This window comes from Apteryx rowi, unplaced genomic scaffold, assembly GCF_003343035.1.
Source record: "Apteryx rowi isolate R43461 unplaced genomic scaffold, aptRow1 scaffold_301, whole genome shotgun sequence".
Classification (NCBI taxonomy): Eukaryota; Metazoa; Chordata; class Aves; order Apterygiformes; family Apterygidae; genus Apteryx; species Apteryx rowi.
Genome location: NW_020449431.1, coordinates 134,413 through 147,225, shown reverse-complemented (window position 1 = coordinate 147,225; position 12,813 = coordinate 134,413). Strand labels below are relative to the sequence as shown.

The 12,813-nt window shown below is 37.3% G+C and overlaps 1 protein-coding gene across 1 annotated transcript in view; it reads left to right on the top strand.

Annotated features, from left to right (window-relative positions):
- LOC112968127 (receptor-type tyrosine-protein phosphatase kappa-like) overlaps window positions 1-12,813 on the top strand; it is a gene marked incomplete at its 3' end in the record, with an annotated part of 131,617 nt that overhangs the window by 9,001 nt on the left and 109,803 nt on the right. The window contains exon 2 of the mRNA XM_026070005.1: window positions 6,852-6,974. Within this exon, the coding sequence (XP_025925790.1) occupies window positions 6,852-6,974 (123 nt within the window). The remainder of the gene's footprint in view (window positions 1-6,851; window positions 6,975-12,813) is intronic.

Below are 12,813 nucleotides of genomic sequence, written 5' to 3'. Positions count from 1 at the left end.
ATTCAAAACGCGCCTGGACGCAATCCTGTGCAATGTGCTCTAGGTGACCCTGCTTGAGCAGGGGGGTTGGACTAGATGATCTCCAGAGGTCCCTTCCAACCTCAGCGATTCTGTGATTCTGTGAAGAGAAGGCATCTAATAAATGGCATGGTCAGGCAGACCACATCTAATTGTGAGTCTGCACTCTCCCAAAATTGGGGGCTAGGATAAATGCTGGCATTAATAGTGAGATCTTTTTCTGAAGATGGCAGGAAAGGATGTCCTAATGAGGCATCTTGTGTTCTTTGTAATTTGTGCTTAATGGGTTTCAAGTCCCTGCCTTTCCTTTGTAAAATAGCTACTATATTTTATTAATCAGAAGTTAAGTATGGAATATGGATTTAATATGGAAAAAGTAGGTATAGATGGGGGCTCAGTTGATGACCTCTTTGGTCATTTCTGTTGCTTATTTTAGTGATGATGCTGATTTATGGCTATTGGGTKGGAGGTTGGGTGTATGTGTTGGCTTTTAATGTTACAGTGATTTATAGCATGTAGTGATTTAGGAGTGTGTTCATCCACTTTAATTTCTGAAATATTTAGTTTACAGGGATATTTAGATTATTCTGGCTGTTCTAACAACAACAAAAACCTTACAATGAAAAATAAAATAACACTGAGTTAGATGTGGTTGCATATGTTCCTGATTAACCTAATTTACATTCCATTGATGCTTTTGGATGAGACCCGGAGTTTCTTATTCAAGTTTATAAGTTAAGAGGATGATTAAAACATACTGATAATGGGAACCAAGCTAGAAAATTTTAAAAAATACCAGTTTGCTGGTAATTGGGTTTACTTGGTGTTTAATGCTCTTYACTGCAATCAATTATGTTTTGAGTAATGAATTCTAGTACTATGAAATAAGATACTTTTGCAAAGAAGAAAAATATTGTTAGTATTTAGTACGATTTCTTTCTGTAGTGAAGGAGAACCTGTAGTTTTCCTTAAGTATTACTGTTTTCATGTTAATATTTTAATTAAATAGTGTCTCTGAACTTTTACCTTTTTAGATGCCCTAGGTTAATTTAGGTTATTTCAGTGTTGTGTTTTGGTAGGTAGTATTGAACATAAATACTTTAAGATAAGTCATTATATTTTATTCTCAAATAGCATTAATGCAATTCATAGTATCTTCTTATTAGATATCTGAATACTCTGTAATCAGGGTGCTTTAAAATAGTTGTAATGGAAAGAAATAATGTAATGCCTTTGGAAGATAAAGACACCCTGTGCTATAAGGCATGCTGTGATAGATGCAGGTAAAGTAGTATGATAGGTGGGTGATTTTAAAAGCAGACCCTGTTCCTGGATGTATGTCTGACAAAAGACCTGATATAGCACTTTTATCCTCTTCAAGCCTCAAATTTACCAATCGGTATGAGGAGAAGAATTCTCAGGACTTTTATCTGACACCCCAGATAAACATAATTTTGTACTGGGTTCTTACCATGGAGCTATCTACTTTGATAGATTTAGAGCTAGTCATTATGCTTTTTCAGCAGGTGGTGGAGAAAAATAAAAGCATGCTGTTGAATAAAAAGAGCAGGTTGTTCCAACTAGTCATTTGAACTGGATGAGAAGAGAGTATTTCATTCTTGGTGTGACACCTTCATACAGTCCCCAAGAAGCCATCAGTAATTGATTTCTTTATAAGGGAAAAGTTATGGTGGAGAAAGTTTGTTGTGTGACGGTAATACAACTGTTTTTTCCATACTTAAAATTTTTCCCGTCTCAGTGATCTGCTTATTTTTAGTGGATGAATTTCTAGGTTCATAACCAGTTCTCTAGAATTCAGGAGTGAATGAAATTTAACATGCTACCAGTATATTTTGGATTTTGCATAGTACCAGAAGTAGTCAGGTGCAATAATACGTCTCAGAAATAAACTGTAAAGATGTCTTATTTCTACTGCCCGTCTATATATGCTGTTCTATGGCAGAAAAAAATCCTTTACAATGCTGTTTTTTTTTTTAAACAACTAGGCTATAGAAATGAAGGACATTTCTAAAAATCAGTCAAGTACTTCCATTTTCCCTTCCGTCCCTACCCCAACACCAGAAGATGCAGTTTTTTTCATTGCTTTCTGCTATTAGTTTCTGAATCTTAGTGTCAGATCTTGGTGAGAATGTGCTTGGGAGTTCCAGTGGATAGAGATTGTTACTACAGGAGACTTCATAATAAGGTCCTTATTCCTTTCATTCCTTTTTCATTCCATTCAGTTTGTTATATCTGTATTTTAACCTGATGATAAACTGGTTCAGCTCTTCTTTCCTGGGTTGGTATGCAAGGATGTAGGAGAAATCAAAATCGCAGAGCAGTGTTAGGACTGAGTTATGCTGCTAAAGAAATATCATGGTAACGTTCAAAAAAAAAAAAAAAGTAATTTGTCTTTAAATTCAAGTATCTTTAAATAGTTTTTTATAGGTGGTGTGTAAACCTGCCTATATGATCTGTATTAAATTTAAGCTAATCTTAAAGATTATAAGATTAATTTTAAGATTAAATTTAGGTTAATCTTAATGACCTTGCCATTTAGTGGATCTTTAATTTCTTTCTGTAGAGTTCAGTGTAGGATATTCATCTCTTTCTTCTTATAATGAACATTTAAGATTCTCTCTTTTATAAATGAAAATGGATGTGTACTCAGGAAATTTTTATGAGGCTAGCATGATTTATCACATCTCTTTTAGAATGGTGTTGGAAAGGAATATGCGAGTGTCTTAGGGGTTTTTAAGCTGAACTTAGTAAGACAGTGAAGCTTAAGGAAAAAGATATTAGAAACAGCAGACTGTTGATTTGCTTGGTTTCTGTGGAGTCTAAATGTTTTCCAAATGCTTCCTCAAAAACTGAACAAATTTGATTGACCCAAAATGAAGTTAGCTGTTTGGCAAAATAAGCGTCTGGAGTTAAAACTCCTTCCGTTTTACTAAATTATGAGACCCGTAGCTCTGGGTGCTGCTGTTAAGGCGTCTGTTCCTGACAGACCAGCTGATTTCGTTTTGCGAAGCTGTCGGTGCTTCCTCGCAGGCTGGGTTGGCCCAGGCTGCTGCATGGCTCTGGCCCCCGCTGCTGCCTTCACCTCAGGAACGATGGTAGAAATCCGAGGGATGCTCAAGTAGTAGACGTAGCCTTAGGTATCGCGCGATCCGAGGGTGTTTGAGTGTGGGTGCTGTGTGCCTTCCTGCCAGAAAGCTGCGCAGGGATGTGCAAGTCAGTGTTTGTAGCAGTTGTGATGTATGTTGGGAGGTCCGCGCAAATACCAGCAGCAGGGTGCTGCTGAAGATAAATTAGTTGCAAGCCAAACATCAGCTAAAGGAATGTGGGTGTCRGTGACGGGACACTGGCTGGTGGTGATGTACACTTGCTTGAGTTGTTTTGCGGAAAGTTGCAACTGCCTGAGTTGAAGGTTTGTAGCTGTCATTTGTAGACTATTAGCGGACTATCCCCAAAGAACTGGGCAGCAAATATCACCTAAGTGTAGCTAATTTCAGCTGCTGCATCCCATTGGCAGATACTGAGCGTTCATCAAGGGAGTCCACTTTCTTCTTTGAACAGTACTGTTATGTTATTTTGAGTACTGGCAAAGTAGCTGAATTAGGGTGCTAAGAAGTCCTTACCTACAGTGTATTTTTGTCAAATTTATTTTTGTTTGAGTGGTTAAAGATTGATGTGTATACAATGTATATATGTATATAGTAATCTATACATATAATGTATATAATGTATATAGTTGTGAATAAACAACTGGGAACAAAATACCATTACTGCAGGTTTCATACACCCTTCATCTCTTGTCCTTGTGTGTTCTACACAGCATATTACATTAGGTTTATCGCTTAGTACCCCGAGTTACTGAAACAGCCTGCAGGCAGTTGATAGTTAAAACAGAGAAGGGGAGATCCAAGTTTGTTCATGCTTCAAGACGTAGGAAGTAATCTGCAAAGGATTTACAAACGCTTAGTCTGTCTCATGATATTACATTGGATAAATGGCTACAGCACTGGCTTTTACTTTACTTACCTTGAAATGTCCTGTATTTCTTGCTAAGAAGAGGAGGTGTAGCTGATGAGGTGAAGCACRTTGGTTTAAGCAGTTCTCATATAAGGTGGATTTTGTAGCAGGTCGATAATCCACCTTGATGAACTTTGTGTGTATGCAATATGTGGCCCTTGCTTGCTTTGTTGATGCAGCAGGGATGTGCTACCCAGAACACGGGTTGGATTAACAGGCTCGTTGTTATTACTAATCAGAACCGTGATAACTAAAATTAATAGTGGGCACAAAGATGAGCAATTAAGAACATTCATCTTCCAAATGAGTCTACAAGATTCATTGGTAGTTTAAATTTATATATTGAGGGCACTTAAACCGTTAAAAAGGGTAATGGGTGCCCTGCAGGCATGTGTTTCAAAGCCATATGTCATTTTGGTGCTGTGACAGCAGACAGTGATAGCTTCCCTTTAAGGGAAACTGCTATTCATTTATCAATTAAATGTCTAAGGAAATGTACATTTTTGCTGTAGAATGATCATAGCAGTGTATTGTAAGTTAAATCACAGAACAAGATTTATGTTCTAAGCCTTTCTGGCTTTATCATGATGGATGTTAATTAGAAAAGTCTCTTGGCGGTAATAGGGCATTGGAGTTGAACTTTTAAAGGCATAAATGACTTTGGCACACAAATATTTCTCCTTTTGTGCTTTGTGATCTTTGACAGTGACACTGATGTAGCAATCAACTTGGTACAGAACATGAAATGTTGGTAAAATGTTTTTTTTGTTGTTGCTGTTGTGCCTCTGTTGTCACAGTGTAATATATGAGAAGGTTTTGCTGAAGTAGAAATGGAGCCAAATGTSAAGTTTTACGTTTTTTTGGTACAGGGAGTTAACAGGAAAGTTTAGAATATTTTTTCCTCTTAGTGTTGTCCTTACCAGTGAAAAACACTGGTTAACACTTAATCCTAGCAGTACCCTAGAATGAGTATCTGAAAATGTTTTTGGAGAAGCAGAATTAGCTAAAACTTAAGCTGTTTTTTCATTTATTCAAAATGACAAATACTCAGAACTGTGGGAATTAACTTAAGTTGTCCTTTTCTGAATATGGTGTATAATCTCAGTTTGGCACAGAGTCTAAATTTTCTGCTGAAATTTTTTGGTAAAAAAGACTTTCCCTTCCCCAAATATGAATACTTTAGTTTTGCAGACAATCTGTGTCTTAGGTGAAATCTGAATACTCATTTTGGGCAGGTGAAAATGTTTTATGCTCAATTTGAAATATGTGTCCAGTCCTTTCCTTATTCTCTGAGCATAGACTGTAACTTTTCTTTGTCGTCATCCTCCCCCTTTCCCACCTCCGCCACATTTTTCTCTCAGGTGTAGTGTGGGCTGGTGAGACCCTTTCAGGCACATGTGACTATTCTCTGTTGCTGCAACGGGGGGTGACTCATTTTACAGTTGAACTTAATAAGGATTTTTTTTTTTAATCTGTAATACTTGTCCCATATTCTGCATTTAAAAAAGTCAGATGGGCAATGAAGTTGAAACAAATGCTCTTGTTCTTCTAGAAAGACTTCTAGAAAGACTTCTGGCTTACTTCTTAACAACAGGAATTGTGGTTGCGACAGCGGGAGTAGTCAGTTGGACTGATGTGCTCAAGCTACTGAGAACAGAGAGGAGAGGGTGCAAGAAATATCCCCTCCCCTATTTCTGAGAGCTACTTATAATCTAATTCTTGAGTTCTTATGTGCCTTCTTTTCTGGATTACAAGATACTGCCTAAATAAAGATAAACGCACTATGTTTTCTTTTTCACTCTCTTGGTCTTGCCTTCTATTTTCGAATAGAAGGAGCAAGCCCAAGGATGGTTTACCATGAGTGGAGATAGCAGATGCTGCAAAGTTGTATGGCTGGCATCTGTATTTTCTTGTGTTTGCATTGTACTTCTTCTTCCACCAGACTGTCTTGATTCCTTTGTTTCTTCTGTCTCCATTGCTGATCTCTTCCTCTGATCAGCATATTTTCTTTTCCCTTTTTCCTACACTACTTTTTTGCCTTGAGTGGAAAATGTAATTAATTTACTGAATGAGGCACAGTAGATATTACTATGTTACAAAGAGTTTTTTTGTTGTTTAGCTCTCTTTAACCTTCCTCTTTCTCCCTGTCAGTTCTCACAACTTTTGTTGAAAGGTTTTTATATCTGTTGTTTATGTGACTCTGAAAAAGAGCCTTTGATTGGAGTTCTGTTATGCTGGATTGATTTAATAAAGTAAGATCATCAGATTCATTCTGCAGTAATTATTTCATTTCTGAGTAATTTTAATTATATTGTCTGAGTGCTTTTCTTTTGAGCACAGTCTTTATTCTCATAGTCACTGTTTGAACTGCTTATGCTTTCAGTGCATCAGGGTTGTTGATTTATACATTTTCTAGTCTAGTCCATTTGTTTTTCTGTCTCCCCCTGCCCCGCTGCCCCTTGGTCTAGGTAACCTGTTGCTTTTTGTTGTGCAGACACTGGGCCAGGTTTCACGAAGGCCTCAGTGACTCAATCTGTGATTTTGTGCTCTGACAGGAGGTACTGTTGAGGAAACTTGGCTGTGTGAAGCAGAGAGCTTTTAAAGAGAAGAACGTGGATGGATGAGGTGTTGGAGGATTTTAGCTTTGCGCAGACAATCTTGTGAGCTGGGCCATAGGCTGTGTGGGCTCCACAGTCGTCATCGTAGTGCCCAGGAGGGTCACCTCTGTTTGAGTCTTAGAAGACCTTTGCTTTTAAATAAATGCAGAATTTGTAACTAACAGCAAGTTTCTTTCCTAGGGGGATGTACGTTTGATGATGGTCCAGGACCCTGTGATTACCACCAAGACCTGTATGATGACTTCGACTGGGTACACATCAGTGCTCAAGAGCCTCACTATTTGCCACCCGAGATGCCTCAAGGTGAGAAACCGCACAGATACTGAAGGAAAGTGTTTCTCTTTTAAGAAAACCTTGCCGAGTATGGCGTCAAGGCTATACCCTCTGTTTTTCACTTGCAGCTTGATAATAAAGATAATAAATAGAAAACAATAAATATAATAGCAAATCTTGGTAACAGAGAAACCTTCTTAGGAAAAATTGCCCCTTAAAGATGGGGGGATTGGGAAGGGAGAAAGTGATCTGTTTTTTATTGTGTGTGGAATTCCTATTGACTCATAATGAAATTTCACATCTTAAATGACAGCTGATATAGTGATTGAATCGTCAAGGTCTTTATTAAACAAATGGGAGAAAAAAGGTTACACAGAAAAAACCTATACTGAACCCCCCCTCCCCCCAACTGCTCGTCATCTGAAGGTAATCAGAAAAGCTTTGATTTATGGAAATATTGCCATTGTTAATTACTATTTAGGACAGGTAATGAATAACTGAAGAGGTACAGCCTACATGACCTTGTCTGCTCACCTTTGATGAACAGCTTAATCGGTGCTTCCCAGACAGCATGATATGCTGAGAAAATGAAAGCATTTGAAATTCAACTGCATTTTCCAATTAATAGTACATTAAGTAATTAATCATGCAGAGGAGGAAAAAAGGTCATGGCTATTTTATTTGTATCTAAAAGGGTTTGTGGAGTGAGGTATGTGTGGAGAAATAATAGGAAATGTTGCCACACAGAAGCAACCTAACCTCTTCACCATTTCTTCCCCTGCTTTTTATACATTGTTGCGCATTATTAATGGTTGTTAGTGTGTATAATTTTACTTTTTGACTACTAATTAGCCGGTTTCTCCCTACTTTGGTGTCACTGATATGAGCGACTGTTACCATGCCCCATGTTTTGCAAGCTCTACACTTTATTTCATGGGCTGCTTGATGATTCAAGTTTGCATATGGAAAAGTAAATTTGAGCCCTGAAGCATCTGCATTTCATGATGCTGGTGGTCTTGTATTAAGGAATTCAAAATAAGCTCTCCCCTAGGAAGGCAGAAATTGGTTACTTTTCAGGTTGCATTTTTCAGAGTCTACATATTTATTAAAATGGTGTGGATATTTTAATTACAGTGGAAGCACCATTTTGTAAAAATTTGGTATTCTCAGATTTCAGGCACACCTTGTATTAGAGGAACAGCAATTTGAGGAATTGTGTTTTGAATGAATCTAAATGACAAGATAGCTTCTTATTGCATCTCTCAAATAACATACTTGTCATGCTTATGCAATTTTCAGCGTGAAATGGCACGGTACTCTGACACCTGATTTCTGTTCGGTTCTGCTGCAGCCCCACTTCCTGGTGCTCACTCTTTGTTTGGGGTGTGCTTTCCTCTCGTGAGTGTAGCATGTGCATTCTTCGGGAGGAAATTCTTTTTTAACACTTATATGTAAAATTGTAGTTGCTAATGAAATTCAGCAGAGCAAATGGATGTTTAGGAGATATTCCAAAACAAATACAAAATAGGCTCCTTCTTAATTTTTTTTAATTGAAATACCACACTTTTTTGATTACTGTTTAAAGCTTAATATTTGGTTGTTGAGATCCAGACTCAAAGTGAGCAGACTGTCTTGTCTGATGAGATGCCACTAAGAAGTTTAGAGTCTTCAGACTCTGTGAAGATCCGTGCTGTATCCAAATACTTAAGCTCTTCTATGTTTGAAATAGCACAGTCCTCAATTTTAAATTAACTCTAGGAATGTAACACAGTTCAAATATGAACACTGAATTCCTTCAGTGGGTCAAAGGAAGCGGAGCAGCAGGAATTTCAAGCTAAAGCAGGAGGCATGTACATGTAGTACTTTACATTACATGTAGTAATCTGCCTTGCATTATTCTAGCACTGCAGACTCTAGCTGACTGTTGTTGAAACTAGGCTAGGAAGCAGTCTGCCACTCAGGAAGAAGTTATTAAAGTAGAATAAGATGTGGTAATGAAAGTATATGTAGAGTTAAAATATTGCTGCTTTCACTTTGAAAAATGCTGTCTTTCTAAGCTGTTAATGCAAGTCAGGAATCTCTTAGGGACCACTTCTTCCTGTGCTGGAGGAGGGAAGGGGTGCGCAGGAAAGCCGATCAGTGCAGAAAATGAAGTGCTAAGCTAGGGACTGTTTTGTGTCTGCTTGCTCTTCTCAGGCTCTGTAACCCTCCAAACAGTGACAAAGCTCCTTAATCCATACGTTAAAGTCCTCTTCATGGATGTAGTGTTTGCTGTAAAGCATCCCTCATCTTGCACGTCTCTTTGGAATCTTATACAGTGCCTTGACCTTAGTGTGAAGACTGCATATAGCCCTGTATAGTTTTGTTCCAGAAGGAACGCTGTTTTTACCAGTTTTTTAAAAGGTAATACCCTTAAGCTGAGTATGCAGCTTTCAGAGCTCTAAGTTAATCGGATTCACCCAGAACCATTATAGTCATAGAGGACTCAAATTTCAAATGTCAATTTTTAGTCTTTGGTAGCTTCAGAAAGTCTTGTTTAAAAAAAAAAAAAGAAAAAAAAAAGAAAGAATGGGTAAAAGTGGAAAAAGGGAAAAATTTGATGAACAAGCTCATGTTTTTCTTTTGATTCAAATGACTAGAGGGGTTTAACTCAGTGTTTTGTTTTGGAGAAGGATGAATGATGGGAAATTTCAGACCTAAAGACACATGTTTTGGAGTGTTGTGAAAAATGTGAAAACTGGTTATAATGAAAGGCATTTTTCAGCTTTAGAAACAGTCATCCTTAGTGGTAAGACAAGTATAATTACCTCTGAGTAATTAACCAACTTCAGAATTCCTTTTATATTGACCTACATTGTATTTTTCAAATTTTGAGCAAAGGCAAAAGACTCTTATCTTCTGATATTTTATTTTCTGGGAAAAATAAATGCAGTGCATGATGATTAACTTAGAAATAAGAATACTTAGAGCAGGTGCTTGTAAGTTGTTTGAACTACAGCTTACATGATAAAACCTTTGGATTACTTATTAAAACCTTGGAAACCACTCGATGTCCAACTTTCAGTTTATAAGACGATATAAAAATAGCTGTGCTAGATCAAGCTATAGGTCCACTGTTTCTAAGAGTGGCCATTAGGGAAGAATGTAAAAGTAGGACAAATGACTGATGATAGTTCCCTAGAATACTCTCCCAGTTTCCAGCTATTTGGCTTTTAGGAATTTCCTCGACCAGAAACAGTCTGTATCTTAACATCCACAATGAATTCATATTTTGCCCCTATCAGTTTTCTCTTACTGCCTGTAGATCCCTTGAAGACTTCTAGTATCTGCCATGCCCTGTAGCAAAGAGTGCCAGCATTTGCTGCAAATCATGTAAAGAAGCAGTTCTTCATACTTGTTTTGAACCTCCACGTGCTATTTCTGTTTGATACATGTTGGCCTCTTGTATTGTAATGGGAAGTAAGCAAAGTTGATTCCTTCTCTCCTTCTCCATGCCATTCAGTTTTCCTTTTTTGTTTTTATACTTTTTAACAAAATATGCCCCCTTCTCCCATCGTCATTTGTTCTGGGTTGAATGGTCTAAATCTATTTAGTTGTTCCTTATGTAGAAACAGTTCTGTAACTCTGAATTTGCATTTTGTGTGGGGCAGGGTTGGTGACCAAGTGTTCTGTTTTTGTAGACATGGTAACAGAAATGAATTCCAAGTATCTACCTGATATCTTTATATGTGTGAAAAGAGACATCTTCTGTATGTTGAAGCAAACCCGTTAGAGCATGCATATCTTATCAGGTGTATAATTGATATATGTTATACAATACAAGATAGAAATTAGAGAATGATGTTAAGATGAAATCCAGTTTTGTATATGGATTTTTCCAGATATTTTAGGGGACTATTCATTACATGTGGATAACTTTTGTTTTGTAGAAGACTTTCTAAATGAATAATAGTGCTCTGTTATTAGTATGGCTGGGTATATCTGAAGGGATGATTTTATCCATATTAATAATATATTTACTGTTGCTTTTACCCTTAGATAAAGAATATAGTTTATTTACCCTGTTCAGTTTTCCCTTTAAAAGCAGCATTACTCTGAGGCTATGCAAGGTCAGGGGATGAGAGCCTGTAATGGGCTGTGTGATGGGGAGCCGCTTAATGAAGGACTTTTTTAATGTAAGGGCTATTRCCCTCCTGGATACAAATGCAATTTGAAAAATGTCTAAATTGTAGTGGCCAACAGGGACATGCTGAGATGGACATCTCGTTTCTGATCTTTCAGATGGGTGATGTGCCTGGGTTGAATATGTGCTAGTTTTTTTGAATTAGTCTCCTAAAAATACAAGGAAAATAAATTGACAGTAGTGGGGAAGTCCTCAGTTGCACTTGATGTCTGGCATGAATAAAGGAGAAGAATACAGATTAAATCTCTAAAGATGTGCTTTAATGTTACAGTACATTTCACAAATGCAATATTTATTTTTTACAGTGAAGAATATTGCTGAAATTAATTTTGACTTTGCAGAAATTACTTATGACTTTGCATGTTACCCAATTTTAAAGAATAAAAGTAAATTCACTGCTGTTATTGGAAAAAAGAATGATGAACCTAACAGTCCTGAACACTAAAATTTTGCAAATTCTAGTTTAGGCTGATGTTCTGGGCTCCCTAGCTCAAAACTGCACAGTTAGTTTAGAACTGAGAACATGTATTAGGAAAGGCAATGCAAATGAGAGGAAGTGTGTTGATGAGTAATGTTAGGCCATACTTTCACAGTATTTTCGTTTATGTGGCTCTTGGGCAGAATGTCCTTGGCTGCTCGTTTCCCATTCCTGTATCCTGTCCTTTCCAGGGACATTCTCATGTTGTTGCCTGCTCTCTCAGTTGCTCAGTTATGCATGTGGTTGTGCAGTAAATCGGGTCAGGGAACTAGAGTGGGTTAAAAATAATAACCCAGAAGAAGAATGAAACATTTAGCATGGGTCCATTCRTTGCGCAGCTGTTAAAAGAGTTGTTAAGCTGGTGCAGCCGAAGAGGTGGCGTGGGAAGTGATGATGTGGGTGGGTACAGGGGTTGTGCAAACCTCTGAGGCTTATGAAAGAAATACGCATCAAAATTACACCCCTAGATTTGCATGCAGCTTTAATTTTCCCATACAAATAGTGCTGAGGTATTTGTTATGATCTGGAAGGTCAGTTATGTGCTATTTAAGTTCTCCCTTTTACGGAAAGGAAATAGCTTTTGTGTCACCTGCATGACCCAAAATGAGTTTCTGCACAGGACCAATGTAAGTGTTTATGAAGTGTATAAATGAGAGAGGGGAGCCAAAAGGTCATGAAATTTATGTTTTAATACAGATTTTGTATGAACATGGCTCAGGAAGGAGAGCTGGAATGCGGAGATCATGTAGATAAGACTTTTGGCCTTTTACTTCACTTAAAACTGAATTTTCTTTTGTAGAAATGAAACTACCTTAAATTGTGTGGATGTGTATGGGTAGAGTAAGACAAATGTTAACTGTGAAACAGTGTCAGGGRAAAGCTGGATGTTTTGGGGGGCTGTTGAAAAAAGAGATCTCTACAAGTAGCAGGACAACACTAAGCATGTTACAAAATGTTAAAAATTACTAAACCCTTCCTTAGAGACACTGATCAACAAGTGATGTGCTAACTTGCTGTTTTGCACTACAGAAGAGAGGGATTCAAAGAGAATGCTTTTGGGGAGAGGAGTGGGTGGTTTTTTTGTTTTTTGTTTTTTTGTTTTTTTGTTTTTTTTGTTTTTTGTTTTTTTGTTTTTTGTTTTTTTGTTTTGTTTTTTGGTTTTTTGTTTTTTTGTTTTTTGGTTTTTTGTTTTTTTGTTTTTTGTTTTT